The sequence below is a fragment of the Condylura cristata genome, unplaced genomic scaffold (assembly GCF_000260355.1).
Source record: "Condylura cristata isolate star-nosed mole 26May11 unplaced genomic scaffold, ConCri1.0 scaffold00008, whole genome shotgun sequence".
Classification (NCBI taxonomy): Eukaryota; Metazoa; Chordata; class Mammalia; order Eulipotyphla; family Talpidae; genus Condylura; species Condylura cristata.
Window position 1 is genome coordinate 3,586,364 of NW_004567109.1, and position 21,172 is coordinate 3,607,535.

General features: G+C 51.8%; 1 protein-coding gene across 1 annotated transcript in view; it reads left to right on the forward strand.

Moving 5' to 3' along the window:
- The window catches only part of PTCHD2 (patched domain containing 2), a 41,909-nt gene that overhangs the window by 12,742 nt on the left and 7,995 nt on the right, over positions 1–21,172 (forward strand). Inside the window, exons 2-9 of the mRNA XM_012722321.1 lie at positions 5,930–7,031; positions 8,177–8,396; positions 15,829–15,965; positions 16,710–16,844; positions 17,312–17,472; positions 18,736–18,875; positions 20,545–20,693; positions 20,874–21,035. Coding sequence (XP_012577775.1) covers positions 5,933–7,031; positions 8,177–8,396; positions 15,829–15,965; positions 16,710–16,844; positions 17,312–17,472; positions 18,736–18,875; positions 20,545–20,693; positions 20,874–21,035 — 2,203 coding nt within the window. The 5' untranslated portion in view covers positions 5,930–5,932. The remainder of the gene's footprint in view (positions 1–5,929; positions 7,032–8,176; positions 8,397–15,828; positions 15,966–16,709; positions 16,845–17,311; positions 17,473–18,735; positions 18,876–20,544; positions 20,694–20,873; positions 21,036–21,172) is intronic.

Consider the following 21,172-nt stretch of genomic DNA (forward strand, 5'->3'; position numbering starts at 1 on the left):
GTGTGCGTCTCCAATGCTTCTCCAGCTTCAGCCCTGAGAGAGGGGCCCAGGTCTCCAAGAAGGGCTCCAGAGTCTGGATGCAGCCCCCAGCCTGGGCACCTGAGGAAGGCCGGTGCTCAGAAGGGGGCAGCGATGTCGGGGGGCAGAGAACCCCTCTCTGCTCTTCTCCCTTTTCTGCCTCAAGGAGCCGAATTGGCCCCAGGGGCAGATGCACAGCCAAGAAGCAGAGGACAGAAAGTCCCCAGTCAGCATCCCAGGGACCAATGGAGCTGTTCATCTCAACATATCTCACTCAAGCTCCTGCCCACCTCTCTGCCCAAGAGCAGGAGAATCGAAGAGCCTAAGAAACTTCCAAGGACCAGATCTGAACCAGGGAGGCAAAACACTCCGAGACAGGAAGAAAAAGCTGATTAGCACCTAATTGCCGTTAAATTATATATACATATACGTATTTTAAGTTGAATCTGCATGTCTAATGTGATTTTTTGATTGCATTTTAATAGCCTGGCTGGGATGGGGGAATGAAGAAAGAAGGGTTCTGTTACCCTTCGCCAGAAGGAGGGAACTTGTAAACAGGGCTGCGGGTGTCTCTGGCCTGGGCCCACATCCTGGGAGCAGCTCAGAGAAGAGCGAGGCCCAGCGGGGGGCTGGGGCCTTCTCTGAAGCAACACCCCACCTCCCACTCAAGCCCTGTTCGGTCCAGATGGGCAAGTCCATCTGGCCGTGACTTGGAGGATGCCTCTTTCCTGGGACCTTAAAAATAGCTCCCTTATTTTGGCTCTTTGGGTTCACAAGTCATCTTCTCCAGGCCTGATTGTTCCCTGGGGCTGCCAAAACTCCTCCCGCACCCCCACGGCTGCCCCAGAAGCTGGTGGTGGAGCGGAAGTCCCGGAGTCTGAGTATGACCTTGGCTTGGCCTTCTCCCAGCTGGGGGGAGGTCAGTTTCCTGCCTGTGAATTGAAGGCTTTGGGCTAGGGGTGCTGATGCTCCCCCTGGGTCCCCTGGGCCACTGTCTACTTCCTGCTCGCCTTAAAGCTCCCTCTCTCTCTGCAGCTCAAGGGAGTAGGAGGTGCCACAGTCATTCCACCCCCCACCACCCCAGTTTGCCAGCCCCCCCGCTCCCCTTCCAAGGAGGAGCTTCCCGCTCACACGTGAGCCAACTGGGCTTGTTCTGTGTGCGCCTTGGAGCACGGATGGACCCTCCTCCCGTGCCTGTTATAGTAACTCCTCAAAGGCTTCAAGGCTGTTAGCAAAATCACACACACACACACACACACACACACACACACACACGCACACACGCACATTCTATTCTAAAATAACATTTCTCATTCTAAAAGGCTGTACCTGATCACTGCAGAAAAGTTGGAAACAGACAAATACAAAGGGAGAAAATAAACATCACCCACAATCCTCCCCAATAATTACAGTTCATGGGTCTTTGAGATGCATGTGTGTGAATGTGTGTGTGTTGGGGGTGTTATAACATTGGAATCATGCTGCAAGTGTAGTTTTGGTTTTCCCCAAGCCTGACCCTTGGAGCTGGGCCAGGTTTCTCCTTCCAAGACGCCCTGGGGTCTGCTGTTCCCTTTTAGGGGGTGCCCCATCTGCCGTGCCCAGGAGGAGGGGACCGTGGCGATGGATGTGTCCCGGGGTGGCCGAGTCTAATCCCGACTCCCTGTGAGGGTGTGTATGTGTGGGACAGGGACAGAGACAGGGAGAGCCCTTGTTGCTTCCTGATCTGGAGACCCTCGAAGGGCCACCACGATAGGAGAGATGATAAAGGCACAGTCAGGGTCTCCCTGGTGGTGCAGGGCTGAGTCTCAGCACTGTGAGGCTGTCTGCAGCCCCCGCAGCACGAGTTCAATCCCCAGCCAGGGAGTGGCCCATAGGGCACAGCAGCCCTCTCCTGTCTCCCCGCTGCTCCCCTCAGCAGTGTACTTCAGTAGATCTCCTGTTCTGCTCCCCACTGTGTTCTGGGGAGTCCTCTCACCGCCCCCACAATGACCAACCTTGTGTGCATAAATACAGAATATAAATCTTTTTAAAAAGGACTATTATAAAAATAAACAAAGGTGAGGCCACAGTTCCCTACAACCACAGGCCACTTGGGGCTCTGTGTGAGCCAATGATAGGGGCCCTCACGCCCCCTTAGCAACTCCCCACAGAGTGGCTGTTACTCCTCTGCAAGACAATCTAGCCTATGCTTTGAGAAAGGAAAACATTGGCCACCCACTGCCCGTCCTGTAGAAAGGCCTGAGGAGCTGGCGGGCTGCGGCAGGCCTGAGACCCCACCCGGTGGTGCCTCTCTTGGGGTGGGGGGTGTGTCTCACACCCACCTCCTCGGCCTGCAGACTGCGAAGCGGGCATGCCTGGATCTCTGGGGTCTTGGAGACCCCCAGGGTGTCACACCTGGTATGCATGGACCTTCACACTCTCACTGCCCAACAGGGGAGACAGGGACCCAGGAGGGGACAGGACACGCCAAGGGCCACGTAGAAAGCTGGGGGCTGAACCAGTCTGCTGCTCAACTGACCGCCGTCTGCTGAGATGTGTCACGTGGCAGCTTTTCTTGGGGGAGGGGCGAGGGTAGAACCAAGAACTCATCAAGTCTCCTTCCCGCTGGTCCGTACCCTTCAAGCTCCTTCCCCAGCAAAGAAGCCGCGTGCCCTGACATTCTCCTGTGGTGCTGGTGTCTGGCTGTCCTGTCAACAGGAGCGTGCTCTTTAATATCTAGCCCAGAGTCCTCAGATTCCTTTTCCTGCCTTTATTCAAAATATGTGCTAAGCCCTGACCCCTCCGGGGATAGTTAAGCCCCAGCAAGCAAGCAGGGATACCGACAGCCATGTCTCTGCTCCCTTACAGCTCATGTCCACAGGCCTGGGGTTCTCACCGGGAGGCAGAATGGCCATGCCTAGTACTCTGGTCACTTACATGCCACAGAGCTGTCTGCAGGGCTCGGAGTCACATATGGGACAGGACTCACCAGTCACCCCAGTTACTATAGGGTGTTTATACACTATGGTGATGTCACCAGTCACCCTAAAACTTACCTGTGTATGCCAACCAGTATGTTATGCTCACGGACCCTGTGGGGCGGAAGGGCAGGGCACAGGAGAGGGAGTTGTGGCCCTGCTCCACTCTCTCTGGGCCTCAGTTGGGATGACCTGAAGGCCGGGGGGTTCATGGATGAGCGGGCTTGGAATCTTCTCGAGTTTGTGCCGGCTATCAGCAGGAATGCCAACTTGTGGTCTCTGCCTTGGTTCCCTCACAGCATGGTGCCAGGCGCCAAGGCCTGTGCCCAACATGGCCAGTTGGGAGCTGCTTCTCCCTTTATCACTGAGCCTTTGCTTTTTTTTTTTTTTTAAAGATTTATTTATTTATGCATATAAGAACTGGGGTACAGGCCAGAGGTGCAGGGGTGGGGGGCATGCAATGAGAAGATTCACTAGAGACAGATTGGGGAGCAAAACAGGTGGATTTACTGAAACCCACTGCTGAGGGGAGCAGCGGGGAGACAGGAGAGGTCTGTGCACCTGTGGGTCACTCCCTGGCCGGGGATCAAACTCCTGCTGTAGTGGCTGGAGATTACTTGATACTGTTGTGTCTTTAACCACTGGTGCTGTGGCCGCAGACCCCCAAGATCCCAGGGGAAGGAAGGCTCACCCACCTTCTTAAAGGGAGCAGTAGAGTCACATGCTGAGGAAAGCATGAGAGGGCGGAGACTGCTGTGGCCACGTACAGGGGAGAAGCAGAGAATTTATACATGACTCAGTGTTCCCGGGTCCGTCATCCTTCAACAACCTCTGGGGTGAGAACTGTTAGCCCCATTTTGCAGATGGAAAGGCAGAGCCTCAAGAAGTTTACTCTGCTGCCGGAAGTCACCCCAGCTGGTGCTTGCACTCATGTCTGCGCTTCCAAAGTCATAGCTCTTAACATTCATCCACACTGCCTGTCCCTTGCTGTCCAGAGGTAATGTTTACCCCCAGGCTAGGGGTGGTGAGAAGCCTACAAGCTGGGGCGCGTCAGACCTGGGAAACCTCTTGGCAGAGGTGACTCAGAGCAAGTTCTTGAAAGATTATTTAGCTTTGGACACCCAGGGCAGGAAGTGGCATCTCGGTGGAGTGGCCATGGAGCAGAGGGGGCCCTAAGTCACCCAGAGGGTGCTGCTGTGGCCTAGATTCCTGGTTCGGATCCCCTCCCCGGCCCACACACCAACACATTGTCAAGTGTCCTCCTGGCCAGACAAACGGGAGCTGGGGGTGGGGTGGGTGAACTGAGTCCCTGGAAAGTGGGCGCCAGTGCCCCTGGCCCTCTGCACCGTGTCACATCAGCTCCCTCCTCTTGCTGCTGGACATGGAGACTCCCTCACTCCAGGCAGATTTGGTTTCGCCCTTGGAGACGAGTCTGAGCCTTCTCTGGTCCCTCCCAGGAGGGCCCACTGCCAGGAACTGGCCTCAGACAGTTAACACCGAGTTAACGCTGGGCAGCTTGCTTTAGGGAATCACGGGTGAGAAGTTTCATTATTTCATGATGCGCGTCTTGCGTCATACAGGCCGGTTCCAGCCTTTCCAAACGTCTTCCCTTTCAAGTCCGCTGCTCTTTTCCCACCTACCCTCAGCCTGCTTAGCTCATTTTTCCTTGTTTCCTTTGTTTCCCTTTTTGTATCTGTGTCTCCTCCCCCCTCCATCCATCCATTGCGCCTGTCTGTCTCCTGCTTTTATCCGTCTCTGGTCTCTCCCTGGTTTCTGTCTCTTTCCCTTCTTCCCCTCGCCCTCTCTTCCTCACTTTCCCTGGGCTGAGTGAGGGCAGCTCCTCCTCCCGGACAGACTGTCTAATTGAAATGGAGCACTCCAGAGAATGTTAATAGGAAAGGCAGCATTAATTAGCCAGCTCTGGGATAATTAGCTTCCTCCTCTCACCGCCTGGCGTCTAACTGGATAATGAGGCACTCTCTGTCCAAACAGAGGGCAGGCGGGACGAGGGGCAGCTCATGCCTGGGGATGCCGGGAGGCCTCACGCTTTCAGGCCACCCCACTGGAGTCCCAGACTGCCCAGCCCTGCCCTCTTGCTAGACCCTACTGCTGCTTAGCCCAAGTCTGGGGGAGACAGATGCCTGGCCCCTGCCTGCACCCAAAGGTTTGATGTTGCTGGAGCTGCATATTAAGTGGTCTGAGCTTGACAAACAGTGGCTGCAGCTGCAGCATCCCAAAGAGAGGGTGGGAACTACTGAGATTTCTTGAGGACAGCTATGACAGGCGTCTTGCCCTGGCACAGCCTCCTGGGCAATGGCTGAGCACATCACAGTCCCCAGAAGGGAGCAAAGAAATCTGTTGACGTGACAGATAACTAATTTGCTACATATCTGCAGAGCACTCCCACCTTGGGGCGCTGCACAGTCTTTGAGGGGAGAATGGCCACCTTTTTATAGACAAAGACTCTGAGGTTGAGAGTGATCCACTGTCTCGCCAATGCTCACATCTCTAAGACCCCAAACAGGGGCTGATTCCGAAGACCAGGTTCTTTTCCCTGTACCCTGACACTTCCGGAAGGTACTTTATAGTTGCTCGTCTGATAAAAGCAGTGACCGTGGGCACACCTCACCTTAGCCTTGAGTCTAAAATCAGCAATACTTGGGAAATCGTGTGCAGTCACAATTCCCGAAACATCCCTTACATGGGGCGAAACATCACTTCTGTTTGCAACTGTATTGTGATTCTTTTTCCTGTGGCCTTGAAAACCGTGACTTAGCTGGGGGACGTGAAGAGCAAATAACAGCAGTTTTCTGTTCTGAACACCTGTGGTTGAATTCAGTTGTGTGAAACGCCTGCCTGATGCAATGCCGCTGCAGTGTTCCTGTTTGGTTAGTACCCAGGGCTGGGTGACCTCTTCCTGGCGCGAGCTTGCCGACTCTCTCCCTCTGCTGTAGGCTATGGACTCGGAGGATGATCCCCTGCTGCAGGATGTGTGGCTAGAGGAGGAGCAGGAAGAGGAGGAGGAAGCAACAGGTGAGGCCTGCAGGAGAGCGCAGAAGCCGGGGCCCCGCGCCGGGGCCGGAGGGCAGTGCTGCTGGCGGCACTGGGCCCTGCCCTCCCGGCCCCCAGCCTCGGGCTTCTGGAGCACGCTGGGCTGGGCCTTCACCAACCCGTGCTGTGCGGGGCTGGTGCTCTTCCTGGGCTGCAGCATCCCCATGGCCCTGTCGGCCTTCATGTTCCTCTACTACCCGCCCCTGGACATCGACATCTCCTATAACGCCTTTGAGATCCGCAACCACGAGGCGTCCCAGCGTTTCGACGCCCTGGCGCTGGCACTCAAGTCCCAGTTCGGGTCCTGGGGGCGAAACCGGCGTGACTTGGCCGACTTCACCTCCGAGACGCTTCAGCGCCTCATCTCAGAGCAGCTGCAGCAGTTGCACCTGGGCAACCGTTCCCGGCCTGCAGCCAAGACCCCGCACGCCGTCCTGGACGGCCCGCGGCGTGGGTCAGGTCTGTCCTGGGACACCTCCGCGGGCCAGAAGCCAGCAACCAATCGGAGCAGGCGTCTTCGTCGCGAGACCCCGCCCCTGGAAGATCTGGCAGCCAACCAGAGTGAAGGTCTGATGAGGCGGGGCCCAGACAAGAATGGGCGGCACCAACCCAGCGCCCCGCCTCCCGCCGCAGCCTTGGCCAATCAGAGCCGGGCCCGCCGAGGCGCCTCGCGATGGGACTATTCTCGCTCCTATGTGAGCACCAACACCCAGACTCACGCACACTGGCGCATCGAACTCATCTTCCTGGCCCGCGGTGACGCGGAGCGCAACATTTTCACTAGTGAGCGGCTGGTCACGATCCACGAGATAGAGCGCAAGATCATGGACCACCCGGGCTTCCGAGAGTTCTGCTGGAAGCCCCACGAGGTGCTCAAGGACCTGCCGCTGGGCTCCTACTCCTACTGCTCCCCTCCCAGCTCCCTCATGACCTACTTCTTTCCTACGGAGCGGGGTGGCAAGATCTACTATGATGGCATGGGCCAGGACCTGGCGGACATCCGGGGTGAGCGGCGCAGGGTGTGACTGAGGGTGAGGGCTGTTGAAGCGGGGGCGGGGCTTGTGTGGGTGAGCCTGTGGTGGGTGGGGCTTGAGAGGGGTGGAACCCAAGGGTGGGCGGGGCTCGTGTGGGTGGAGCCTGTGGTGGGTGGGGCTTGAGAGGGGTGGAACCCAAGGGTGGGCGGGGCTCGTGTGGGTGGAGCCTGTGGTGGGTGGGACTAGAGAGGGGTGGAACCCAATGGTGGGCGGGGCTTGTGTGGATGGAGTCTTGATGGGCGGGGCTTGAGAGGGGTGGGACCTAAGGGCGGGCGGGGTTTGTGTGGGTGGAGCCTGTGGTGGGTGGGGCTTGTAATGGTTTGGTTGAAGATTAGGGACTCACCCCTGAGAAGGATTTGCTCTTGAGGCTGTCGGGCTGTGCGTGGCTCTTATAAGGCCCTTGTAAGGAAGGGGTATGGGGGCAGGATTGGGTGAGTGATGGGATCATGAGGAAGCAAGGAAGGAGCTTTGGGCGCAGACCTGCATTGAGGGAGTTGGACCGTTTTGCGTGGCCAGAGTTTGAGATTGGTTAGAGGGCAGCCCGATGTGAGTCTAGAGAACTGGGCACCTGTGCGGTGTAGACAGGCAGCGGCTATGGTGGGAGGGACTACCAGTGGTGGATTTAGTTAGAGGTAGTGCATGGCTAGGACTTGATGGAGGGTAGACGGGGTCGGGCGTGGCAGTGTGGCTTGGATATGCCTTTGAGGGGGGTTGGCAGAGCTCTAGGCAGGGGAAGGTATGAGACTCCGTCTGGGGTCTTGGAATAATTATTATTTTTTGATTCTATTTTAGTACACAGCTTATGTACAACCTACAAATAAAACATCACAGTAAAATAATGGCCAAAAAGCCCTGCATGGTATTTCATTTGAAATTGAGCCTTGAACTTAATTAGGTGTGGTTACAGATACATAAACATACTGGGAGCTGCCTGAGGGGGTCCCAGGGGCCGCCCCCTTGGGCAGTTGTGAGTTCTCTGGTCCACTGGGGACAGTGGGAGGCAGCCCAAAGGGCAGTTAGGAAAGTGTGAGGTGGTGAGGAGCACTGGGTAACCCACAGGAAGGGCTGGTGGGAGCTGACCACCTGAGCCCATGGGTCCCTGCCCTGCCCCTGCAGGCTCCCTGGAGCTGGCCATGACTCACCCTGAGTTCTACTGGTATGTCGACGAGGGCCTCTCTGCAGAAAACCTCAAGAGCTCCCTCCTGCGCAGCGAGATCCTGTTTGGTGCACCCTTGCCCAACTACTACTCAGTGGATGACCGCTGGGAAGAGCAGCGGGCCAAGTTTCAGAGCTTCGTGGTCACGTATGTGGCCATGCTGGCCAAGCAGTCTACTAGGTAGGCAGTGCAGTGGGCCTGTCCTGTCCTGTGTGTACCGTGAAAGGGCTGCAAGAGGGTTGGAAATGGGTTTCCAGGGACTTATAAAGCCCAGCTCTTCCCTAGGAAGCCTTTCTTCCCAAACCAGCAGCAGGGCCACATATATCTTTTGTTACTCTGACAGGTGCTTTAATCAGGTGCTAGTGGTTAGTGAACATGACAGTTTTGGAAGAGGTAGGAAATCTCGCAGAACTGTTGCAGGTATTGATTTTCTCCTGAACTGATACTAGAAGGCTTTCTAGAAAGACTGCTGACTGACCAGGAGATAAGGAGTTCCTCTCTGTCCCTACTACCTAGGGAAATAGTGGAGAACTCATTTACATCCTGGGCCTCAGTTTCCCTGCTTGTAAAGTGGGGATGGCGAGTCCTGCCACTCTTCTGGAGTCATGAGGAGGAGAGGCGCTAAGGGACTTGAAGGCGCCTTGGCTGTCCTCCAGAGCTCGGCACGTGTCTGAGAATACAGCTGGGCTCCTCCCCACCAGGGATGGTGGTGTGGTTGAGAGTTTATTTGTCAGTCCCACTGGCCAGGAACTTGGTGCCTCTCAGTCCCTACACCCGGGCACGGGGGCATCATTTTGGAGGATCACCCTGTTCCTGAAGCACCCTCATTCCTCCCACTGCTCCTTTATTACTCATTCACTGCTGTAACATCAGAGCTAACATATAGCAAGCATTTGCCCTGTCTCACTTACTGTTCTAAGTCTTTTATACACACATCTCATTTACTTCTCACACCAACCTGAAGAGGAACATGCTGGTATTTGAACATGTGTTTTGCAGTTGAGGAAACTAAGGCACAGTGCAGTTGTTCCAAATTTAAAGCTCACAGAAGTTTAAAGCTTAAAATTCAGACGAGCTAATCCAGAATCCTTGCCCTTTTATTTATCCTTGCTTTTATTGCTGTTGCTATGCTAGAAGCTTCTGCCAGGGAAACCCTTGTTTATCGCTAAGATTCAACTTGGACAGCCTTCCCCACAAGCGCAAGCTACCCGCTCCCACAGTCGCTTCTCCTTAAGCGGGAAACCTCATACATGGTCTTTGGGGTTAGCTGGGATCAGCTGCCCCACTTTACTGTTCCGGCAAGCTGCTTCAGTTCTCTGAGCTACAGCTTCATCAGTGCACTGGCCATGCTGCGTTTTAGTTGCTTAGTTCCTGCCCCTCAAAGTGCAGTCCAGTGCTTGAATCAGCAGCAGCAGCAACACCTGGAGGCTTGTTAGAAATGCAGAATCTCGAGCACTTTTCAAGACCTATAGAATTTCCAGGTGATTTGTTTGCACGTTAAAGTCTGAGAAAGATCTGATTTAATTGTGTCTCGAGTGTGAGTGTGTTGAGAACTGAGCTCATTTGCAGTTTGCCCCTGTAGTTTCAGCTCCTAACTCAGTGCCAGGAATCCCCTAGTAGGAATTGTCTGGGAGTAGAGGGATGGATGCATGGATGGGTCGGGTCGGTGGGTGGGTGGATGGAGGTGCTTTCGGGAAAGGTGCTCGGCTGGGTCGGGAAGCTGGGAGGGTTTGACTGTTCAAGAGTCTTTAGGTTTTCAGATACCCACAGTTACTCTGCCTAATGTGTTCAGCTGCTGAAGCAATGGCCCTGCCCTGGGCAAAAATGCTTTTCTTCCCCAGAGCCTCCTTGGAGTGGTAACAACCAGGGGCCCTGCTGACTTGACTTGCGTACCTCTTTTGGTTAATACAATTTTTTTTTTTATTATTCCAGTACTGGTTACCCAAGAGATGGCCACGTGCCTCTGGCCTTATTACAGAGTAATACAAATCATCACTTTTACAACCTCCCTGATAATACTAGAATCTTAGAGCACATTTACACATTTTGGTTGCATGCATTTTACTCTCTATACATTTTAACCCCCATAAGGCACTCTGTTATTATTTTACTAAATCAGTATTCAGTTATATTTACCTTTTCTGTTGTTCTTCATTACTTCCTGCAATTTTCATCTTTCCCTCTGGGATCATTTTCCTTGTGTCTGACGAATTTTCTTTAGTATTTCCTTAATGTGGTTTCACTGGTGATAAATTCTCTGTTGTTTGTCTGGAAAGCAGCTTTATTTTACTTTCACATTTGAAGTTTATTTTTGCTGACAAAGAATTACAAGTTGGCACTTGTTTTCTTTCAATACTTTAAAGATATCATCAATACTTTAAAGGTGTCAATCCATTCTGCTCTAAATGCCCTTTCTGTGGGAAGGTCAGTTAAGGTCAGTTGTGAATCTTTTTTTTTTTTCTTTTGGCCCCTTTGAACAACTGTCATTTTTCCCTCTGGCTGCTTTTACGATCTCTCCTTGTCTTTGGTTGCACGAGTCTTACTGTGGTGTTAGTCAGTGTGGGTTTCTTTGTATTTGTTCTAATAGGAAGGCACACAGCTTTCTGAATTGTGGGTTGATAGCCTTCATCAGTTTTAGGAATTTCCTATTATCTCTTCAAATATTGCTTCTACCTCCTTCTCTGTCCCCTTTCCTTTTAGGATTCTAATTATACAAATGTTAGATCTTTTCACTGAGTCCCTTGTGTTCACAATGCTCTTTAGCTAGGTTTTTCTTTGTGACTTTTTTCTGTTTCAATTTAGACATTACAGTTCATGTCTGCTATACCCTGCCTGCAGTTCTGAATGCATTTAATGTTTATAGACTTTAATGATAATATCATGTTTTTTCTGTTGAGAATTTCGAGATGATTCTTTGTTATAGATCTAACTCCCTGATGAAATTCTTCATTTTATTTTTTTCTTTGTTGCCACTGCAATCCTAAATATATTAATTATAGCGATTTTAAAGTTCACATTGACTAACTTTCAATATGTGGGTAACCTCTGGGTTAGTTACTGTCTTCTTTTCTTTTACTTGGTGTTTGGTCTATGGTCCTGCGTGTAAGCATACTTGGCAATTTTTATTGCGTTATGAACATTATGTATAAAAATGCAGAGAGGTCCAGATGATGTTATTTCCTTAAGAGAAAGGTTAGCTTTTCCCTCCACTAAACAGATAGAGTTGTAGCTACTGACCTGAAACAGTCAGGAATTACAATGAATCAAGGCTGGTTTGCAGCCCTGAAAATCTGTCTACCTCTAGTTTGCCTTGGTCCTCCAGGAGTTTCAGCTGAGAATCTGATGTACTCTGCAGAGCTCCTTTGCCTGACAGGTTTCAAAGTCTAACCCTCATCTCGAAAGACTTCTTCTAAATCATCTCGAAAGACTTCTAACACACACACACACACACACACACACACACACACACACACCACTCTGCTTTTTCCCCTTAGTCTTTTCCCCCTCGTTGCCTGCCTGTCTCCCCAGTCCCTGCCTGCGGTTCCACTAGCCCCTCTGACTCCCAGCTGGGGTTTTAGCTTTCTGCCTGTATTCCGAATCAGCAAATACCTCCGGAGTAAAACTGGCTGTGAAAGGACAGCTCAGCTTTTCTAGGATCTTCCTTGTCTGGAGTCTCGAGCCTCTGCTTCTCGTTGCTTTGGGAACACTCTACCATCAGGTAGATTATTTCTGAATGTTATCTGACTTTTTAGTATTTCTGACCAGGAATATGGTGCTTTGATGAGCTGTTCCTTTCTACTTATGAGTGAAAGTTTGGGCTTGTGTCCTTTTATAGTCAGAAATTTAGACAGAACCTTGAACCACAAAGCAGTCTGTAAATATTGTAAAAATGAATGAATGAATGAACAATTGGACTTTCAGTTTTCTGCTCTAATGAAAGATCAATTAGCCCATTTAATTCAACAAAGTAGATAATCCAAAGATCTTTTCTAATTGACTTTCAGATGTCCTGCTTGGTTTTTTAAAACAGCTTTATTGAGGTGTAATTGACATATAACTCACTGCACATACTTATATTTACAACTTGATTAGTCTTGACACATACCATGGAGTTTTCACTACAATTAAGAGAGTGAACAGTGGGCCTCCCTGGTGGTGCCAGAGTTAAAGTCTCAGCGTTATTAAGCTCTCAGCATCCACTGCAGCCTAAGTTTGATCCCCGGCCAGGGAGCTGATCCACAGGGTACAGCAGATCTCTCCTGCCTCCCCCTTTGCTCCCCTTAGCAGTATATTTCAGTGGATGCTCCAGTTCTGCTCCCCTCTCTGTCTCTGGTGAAGCCTCTCATCCCTTGCACCTCTGTCCTACACCCCAGGTCTTGTATGCATACATAAATAAAAAAAAAAATCTTAAAAAAAAGCAGACAGTGAACCGAAAATATACATTTCTAGAGGTTTGAACCTATAACTCTGAAGTAGGTACAAAGCTGTAACCTACCTTACTTCAATAATACCCGTTGGTAATGGGCATCATAGACTGTTTACAATTGTCTGATTTTGGTATGAGAGTAATTCTGGTCTTAGAGAATGAGTCGGGGAGTATTCGCTCTTCACTTTTATGGAGAGATTGTATAGAACTGGTGTTATTTCTAACTTAACTGTTTGAAAGAATTCAACAATGAAACCGTCTGGGTCTGGAATTTTCTTTATGGAAAGCTTTTAACTACAAATTCAATTTCAAAAATAAAATATAAGACTATTAAAGTTACCTGTTTCTTCTTGCATAAACTTTGGTAGTTTGAGTCTTTCACAAAATTGCCTGTTTAATTTAAATTGTCAAATGTGTTGGTATAAAGTGATTCATAATATTTCCTTGTTATCTTTTTAATATTTGTATAAGCCGTAGCAATGTCACCTCTTCCGTGTGTGTCTTGTATCTTTTTTTTTTCATGGCTAATCTGGCTAGAGGTTTATCGATTTTATTGATCTTCTCGAAGAACTAGCTTTTGGTGTCATTGACTTTTCTCTATTGTCTTTCTATTTTCTGTCTCATTGATTTCCGCTCTGATCGTCCTTATTTTCTTTCTTATGCTTACTTTAGATGTAGTTTTCTCTTGCTTTACTTTCTTACAGTAGAAACTGAGGTCACTGATTTGAAATCTTCCTTCTTTTCTGATATGGATGTTTATTGCTATAAAATTCCTCTTCAGTGTTATGTTAGCACAGCCCGAATATTTTGATGTGCTGTGCTTTTGTTTTCATTCAACTCAAAAATACTTTCTATTTTTCCTTTTGATCTCTTCTTTGACCCACGTGTTGCTTTAAAATGTGTTATTTAATTTCCAAGTATTTGGGAATTTTCCAGATATTCTTGTTGCTGGTTTTCATTTAATTCTCTTGTGATCAGGGGGCATACTTTTTAATCACTTCAATTCTTTCTATTTCTTGAGTCTTGTTTTTGATCCAGAATATGATCTGTCTTGTTAAATGGTCTGTCTACTTGAAAATAATGCTTTTGATGGTTAGGGTGTCCTATAAATGTCAACTGAGTCAAGTCAAGTTGGTTCTTGTGTTGTTCAAGTATTTCATATACTTACTGGTTTTCCTATCTCATTGTTCTAGCAATTATTGAGACAGGGTTTTGTTTTTTTAGATGTCCAGATATAGTTGTTAAGCTTTCTATTTTTTGACAATCTCTCTGAATTTTTTGCTTCATATATTTTAAAGTTCTGTTACTGTGTGCAAAAACATTTAGGATTGCTGTAGTCATGCTCTTGATGAACTGAATCTTTTATCATTTTTAAATTGTCTTCTTTGTCTCTAGTAATATTACTGGCTCTAAAATTCACTTCATTTGTTATTAATATAACCTCACCACCTTTCTTTTCAATCCTATTAGTGTAGGATGTCTTTTTTTCTAGTCTTTTGCTCTTAATCTATTAAAGTGGGTTTCTTATAGGAGTCTGGGTCTTGATTTTATCGAATATGACTGTCTCTGTCTTGTAATTAAAGTGTTTAGAGACTGTGTATACTTAACACAATTATTAATATGGTTGGACTTAAGTATATCTTATTTTATTTCTCCCAAAGATTATTTGTTTCTGTTTTCTCCCAAATATTGTTTCTTCCTATTTTCCTCCTTTTACCTTCCTTTGGACTGAGTATTTTTTATTGCTCCATTTTATTTTAGTTGTAACTTTTTATATTTATTTTAGTGGTTGCTTTAGGGACTATAGACTACATCCTTAAATTATCACAAGGCACCTTCAAATGATGTCCTACCACTTCCTGCGTAGGATGAGAACCTTCTAGTACTGTGCCGTCATTTCATTCCTCCAGGTCTTTCTGCTATAGCTGTCGTGCATTTTAGTTTCATATCTATGTTGTTATTGTCTTCCTTTAATGGCCTATTATCTTTTAAACTTAATGAAATAAGTAATAAGAAAATTGTACATACTCATGTTGTTACCATTTCCAGTTCTGTTTATTCCTTTGTGTTGATCTATATTTCCTTCTCTTCTCACTCCCCTTCTACCCACAGGACTTCTTTTACCAGCCCTGTGTGCAGGTGTGCTGGAAATCAATACTTTCAGGTTTTGTATATTTGAAAAAGTCTTCGTTTCGCATTGTTTCTGAGTTATATTTATGCTCGGCATAGAATTCTGGGTTGAACCCCCCCGCCCCCGTGGGAAAGGCCGCCCCTCCATTGTCCTCTGACTTGATTTTTCCAATGAGAAGTCTGCTGTCTTCCATCTTGTTCTTGTGTGCGTAATGTCTCTTTTTTTCTCAGGCCGCCTATAAGATTTTTCTCTTGGTCATTATTTTGAGAAATTTGTGATGCGCATTATGTAATTTCATTCATAAGTGCTTGGAATTCATTGATCAAGCTTCAGTGATTAGTGTATGAGTGGATTCTATGTATGGCTTTATAAAATTTGAAGATTTTTTTATCCTCCTTTGGGGAGTCCAGAAACCTGTATTTTAGACTTTGATGCCTGGAAACACTCTCACAGTAGAAGTTAGGGTAATCACAGCTCTTATCACTCATCATTCTTTCTTATCTTATATCCAGAATCTTGTTTTATTTTTTCTCCCTCCCTCTCTCTCTTTTTTTTGTTAGTATCACTGTGTGGCTAAATTGGGATTTCTTCTTGGTACTCCATCCTGTCCAGAAGCAGATGCCACGCCTGTTTGTATTTTAAAACTCAATTTGAGCCGCCTGGTTTTGTTTTTCAAATTAAGAATAACTTGTGTTAACCACAATATAGCTGTGTAAAACTGCAAATCTGGAAGCTGAATAGAAATTAAAAATTTGCTGTGAATAATTGAGAATTGAGTGGGTGGCACAGAACTGACTATAACTGACTATCATTGTATAGAGTAGGTCTTAACCTTGGCCTTAAATTTGAACCACACTGATGACTCAGTCCCACCATGGAAATTCTGACTCAGAGTATGAGCTGGACCTCAGGGTGTTTGGAAGAAGCGGGTGGTTTAATGGACAGCCCACGTGAAGCACCACTGGTGAGGTGGATGGTTCCTGGTCCACCTAGAGGTGCCAAGAGCCATTTCTAACCCACTTCTCTTTCCTCCATCCATGGCCTTCCTTCCCCAGCAAAGTCCAGGTTCTGTATGGGGGGACAGACCTCTTTGATTACGAGGTGCGTAGAACCTTCAATAATGACATGCTCCTGGCCTTCATCAGCAGCAGCTGCATCGCCGCGCTTGTCTACATCCTCACCTCCTGCTCAGGTAGGCTTCTCCAAAGCCTGGCCCCTCTTTCCCCTCTTCCCTCTCAGTGTGCTCCGGCTGGCCCAACTTCCCCTCTGGTGAATGTCAGTCGTCTTGGGCCCACCATGTCAGAACTGTTGTGGGCGGGACGCCCAGAAGTCATCTCCCACCCCAGCGCACCTCCCCCCCGCCCCCCGCAGGTGTTCGGCCATCTTTCTGCTGATAACCTTGTCTTAGGGGATCTGGAGCATTGGCCCCTCCCTGTGGATTACTGTAGGCTGGCAATACGGTTCCAGGTCGGCTTCCCTTTTGCCCCCCGTTGACGTTTCCACTCCCACCACCCATGCACCTAGCTGCTGCCTACTGCTCTGAAATGCCCAGATGAACAAAAGATCGGTAATGCCCTCAAACACGGAAAAGACTCATTCATGTAGCAAATATAACTACACACCAGTTATGTACCAGATGCTCTCCGATGCCAGGGATCCAGGGGCAAATATCACAGACGTCCCTCCTCCCCCGATGGAGTCTCTCTCCACTGGGGTGACAGATGTTAAATATATAATGCTTATTATTCCCGATTAGCACTGGGGGAAGCTCTGGAAAGATCAGGGCTTCTGCCTGGCTCTTCCTCTGAGCGTGGAGATTGCTGGAGTGAAGGGCACCCCAGCGGGGAGTGCAAGAGGGTGTCAGGCACCCCACACACACACCACCACACCACCACCACCACCTTATCGCCTGCACATCTTGCCTTGCCTTGCCCAGTATTCCTGTCCTTCTTCGGTATCGCCAGCATCGGCCTCAGCTGCCTGGTGGCGCTCTTCCTGTACCACGTGGTCTTTGGTATCCAGTATTTGGGCATCCTCAATGGGGTGGCCGCCTTCGTCATCGTGGGCATTGGTGAGTTGCCTCTGTGGCTCCGGTCACGGTTCTCCCACTTGGGAACTCAGACTCTAAGTGAATCTTTTCCCAGGAGGCGAAGCCTGGCTTCCAGCGTGCCTCCTCTCAGACCTTGGCACCGTGGAGGGTAGGGTGGTGGGTGGGTCCCCACAGGTGGGAGGAGCAGGCAGGTAGGCTAGGTGGAGGTGGGAAAGGTGTATAGGAGGCTAAGATTTGGAGGCTAAGATTTGGAGGGAAGGGCCTAGTTCGGGGTTGGGGAGGCAAGGCGCATGGGAGGTGGTGTGAAGCTTGGATTCTAGGTGGGTAGACCAAGGTCGCATGTGTAGTTCCAAACTCCAGGCTGAGAAACAGGTCTATCCTGGGGCCTGACCTCTCGGGGGCCCCTTCAGGCTGGCCTAGGGGGCCCGGCTGGGCCTGGTCCTGGAGACAGCAGGTTGATTCTGCTGCCCCCCGATTGCTTCTCACAGGGGTGGACGACGTCTTCGTGTTCATCAACACCTACCGCCAGGCCACCCACCTGGAAGACCCGCAGCTGCGTATGATCCACACCATCCAGACGGCAGGCAAGGCCACCTTCTTCACCTCCCTCACCACAGCCGCTGCCTACGCAGCTAACGTCTTCTCCCAGGTGGGAGACCACCCTTCCCCCAGCGCTGACGTGCCCCCCCCCCCCCGCGCCACTCCTCCCACGCACACCTGGCCTCAGTCTCTGCTCTTCTCGCCCGTTCCTTCTCCTGTGGCCAACCAGCCTTTGCCTCTAAGCACTGGTAGTGTCCATAGAGTCGAACTCAGTGGATCCTAACCTAACTGGGAATGTTATAATCATATAAACAATATTTATTATTGATGCTCATTAACAGTAATCCAACCTCTGCCCAGAAGGGCATTTGGCAGTTTGCAAGACTTTTTCACATTCATTCCTTATGACATACTTGGATAAAAATCGAATTATCATCCCCACTTTCCTAATGCAGAAACTGAGGTCCAGAGAGGTTAAGTGACTGCCCCAAGGTCACACAGCTGGTCAGTGGTGAGATGGCCAGGCCATCTTCCCACCTCCTGGCTTTGCACTGCAGTCACCTCTCATACGGACCTTCCTTTCGCTGGCCCCAGGCCCTCCCAGCCTCTCAGTTGGCTCAGAAGAAGAATGGGTGAGTCTGGGCCAGGTCCTTCTGCTGACCTGAAAGGTAATGAGCAGGCCTGAGACTTAGAAACCACCAGATGCTTTGGGATTACCCTGGTCTTCCTAGAGACCCCACCTAGAAAGCAGGCAGTGCTGGGTTTCAAATCCCCCGACCCTTTACTGGCTGTGTGATCTCAGCTGGGTGGTTTGACCTCTCTGAACCTCATTTCCCACATCTCTGCATGATTCGGTTACTGCAATGAGGAGATGATTGTGAAAGCGTTTCAGAAACACTCGTGAAGAGCTGGCTGCAGCTTGGTCCAGTCCCCTCCTGATGCCACATGCCCATGCGGGTCCCAGGGGCGCTCCCAGAGCATACCCCTTGCTCCGAGCCCCAGCCTCCCTGCCCCGTGTTGAGGTGTGTCCTCTCCCACCTTCCTTACCAACGCACGGCCTGTTGTGATAGGCTCTCCCCTGACCGCTGTCATTTGTACGATGGCGCAGGGAGCCCTCGCTCTGTGCCAGGCCCTGCCTGGACAGTGGGCTGCAGTTTAGACAAGTGCCTCCACTCCAGCGCCTGGTGCTTCCCGGCCTGTGGGCTCCGGCCCTTGCCCCTGGAGTCCTTCTGGGCTGGTGGCTGCCATTCTGGCCACCTGAGCCGCATCCTGTCAGGCTGGCAGTGGCCTGGGGTCCTGAGTGCCTTGCTGCAGAGACGCCAGGCTCCGGCTGCAGGTCTTGCCAGCCCCCACCCCGCCTCTCCCTCTCCAGATCCCGGCCGTCCACGACTTCGGCCTGTTCATGTCCCTCATCGTGTCGTGCTGTTGGCTGGCCGTGCTCTTCACCATGCCTGCCGCCCTGGGTATCTGGAGCCTTTACATGGCGCCGCTGGAGAGCACCTGCCAGGCCAGGTGAGCTGGCAGGCGGGGCCGGCCTCCCCTCACAAATGTCCGTCGCCCTCATCAGGAGTACTCAGCACAGCACCCCTCTTCCAAAAGACGTGGGACTCTCTGCTAAGCACCTTCTGTTTCTCAGTCCTATGCCAGGCACAGCTCAGGGATAGAGGGGAAGAGAGTCTCACCTGGCAGGTACCGCTTGTGCTGGGCAGTGGGCAGAGTGCTTCGGGGGACCATCTTGCTACTCCCCCATAAGGGCCCTGGGAGCTGGGTCCTCTTCGTTGGTCCACTTTAAAGATGAGGAAACCTGGACCCCTCCCTGGTGGCGCACTGGGTTCGATCCCCAGCCAGGGAGTGACCCATAGGGTGCATCAGACCTCTCCTATCTCCCCGCTGCGCCCCTCATCAGTGGACTTCATCAATCTGCCTGTCCTGCTCCCCACTCTGTCTCTGCTGAATCCTCTCATCGCCCCTGCACCTCTGGCCTGTACCCTAGTGCTGTATCCATAAATAAATATTTTTTTTAAAAAAAAGAGAGATGAGGAAACCAGCCTCGGGGAGATTGGGCAACTGTCTCAAGGTCGCCCATTTAGTACACAGCAGAGCTGAGGTTTACTCCCAAGAAAATCTGGGTCTGGCCCCATGGTCCAGCTGCGGTTAATGTGCTCAAGGTGCTCACCTCGGTGGAGAAACAATATTTAGATCCCATGAGCCATGTGCAGAATGGACAGTCAGCGCTCAGCTGCGCTGGAGGTCAGAGGCTGGGGCTGTGGGCAGTGTCCAGGGAGGCGGGCAGGGAAGAGCAGTGGCCGGGGCGTCCAGCCTGGGGAGCCGTTTGGGGTGGGGATACTGAGGCGTGGCCGAGGCTCTCCGGCCCGCGCAGGCAGGAAGGTCAGGCCCGTGACTGACTTGGGTGAGCAGAGGCGGGTCAGCAGGAGCTCAGACCTGGGCCAGGGTACACACTGCAGCTCTCTGCTCACGCCCGCCCTCAGGACCGCCACGTGCCGTGGCCCAGGCTGGGCACTGCGCAAGGACGCTCTGCCCGAGACATTCGCTGTAACTCTTTCTGTGACCGTCTCATGCGGGATTGAAGAAACCAAACAAACCTCCAGCCACGCCTCGCAGTCAGGCCGTGGCCCCAGTCGGCAGCACGGGAACCGCAGGCAGGTCCCGCGCCTTCCTGGGGGCTCCGTGTCCTCTTCTTTCGTGGGTGCGGCCGCCACGTGGGGTTCCTGCGGAGCTGAGAGACCCGCGGGAGCTAGCAGCCCCCAGCCCCACGGCACTCATCGGTCTCTGCTGTGTCAGCCTCGTCCCAGCCCTAGGGCGAGCCTCGACTGCCCCCATTCACTTCAGCCGAGGCCTCGGCTACACCCTCAGCCCTGTCCTGCTCCCCCTCTTTCCTCGGAGCCTGGGGGCTGCACGGCGCACAGCACGATCCCCCTGCCGGGTCGCCCCTTGGCGGGTGGCTGTGCTGTCACCCCTCTACCTGGGTGAGGAATACTGTCACTGTTTGTCACCCAGGGGAAGAGTGGCGCCGAGGGCGTCTGGGAGATGCCTCTGGCACGAAAGCAGGCCCCTGGCCATCTGTGGCAGAGGCCGGTGTGAGTTGGGCAGCAGCGTGACGCCTGAGGACCCTCCCTGGTCACCCCGGACCCCCGGGGCTCACCTCCCCTTTTCTCCACAGCTGCCACCAGAAGTGTGGCCGCAAGAGCTCCCTGCGCCTCCCCGGGGACGTGTTTGCCGGTCCCGAGCGGGCGGGGGGCAGCCCTGCCCAGGGCCCCATGCCTTACCTGGACGACGACATCCCTTTGCTGGACGTGGAGGAGGAGCCAGGTGAGAGCCGGCCCCGGGCTGCCTCCGCCGGGGACAGCGGCCCTCACCAGCTGCGTTCGCCCAGGCTGGTGCTGAGGCCGGGCTGCATGGGAGGGGCGTCCGGGCGCCCTGCAGAGGGGGCTGGGGCGGGCTTCCTGCGGGTGGGCCTGGCCCCTGACAGGCCACCTCTCGCCCCCGCAGTGTCGCTGGAGCTGGGGGATGTGTCCCTGCTGTCTGTGTCCCCCGAGGGCCTGCAGGCCGCCCCGGCCGGGGGCAGCCGGGGGCAGCTCATCACTCAGCTGCAGGAGCTGCTGCACCACTGGGCCCTGTGGTCAGCCGTCAAGAGCCGCTGGGTGATTATGGGTGAGTGGACCCCCTCCTTCCCGCTCCTCTGCCTCCTTCTTCCCAGTGCCCGAGTGTGGGGGACAGACGCCCCCATCGGGAGCCTGCCCCCGCCTCTGCAGGTGAAGCGGAGGGCAGAGGTCTGGGCGGGCTTCCCT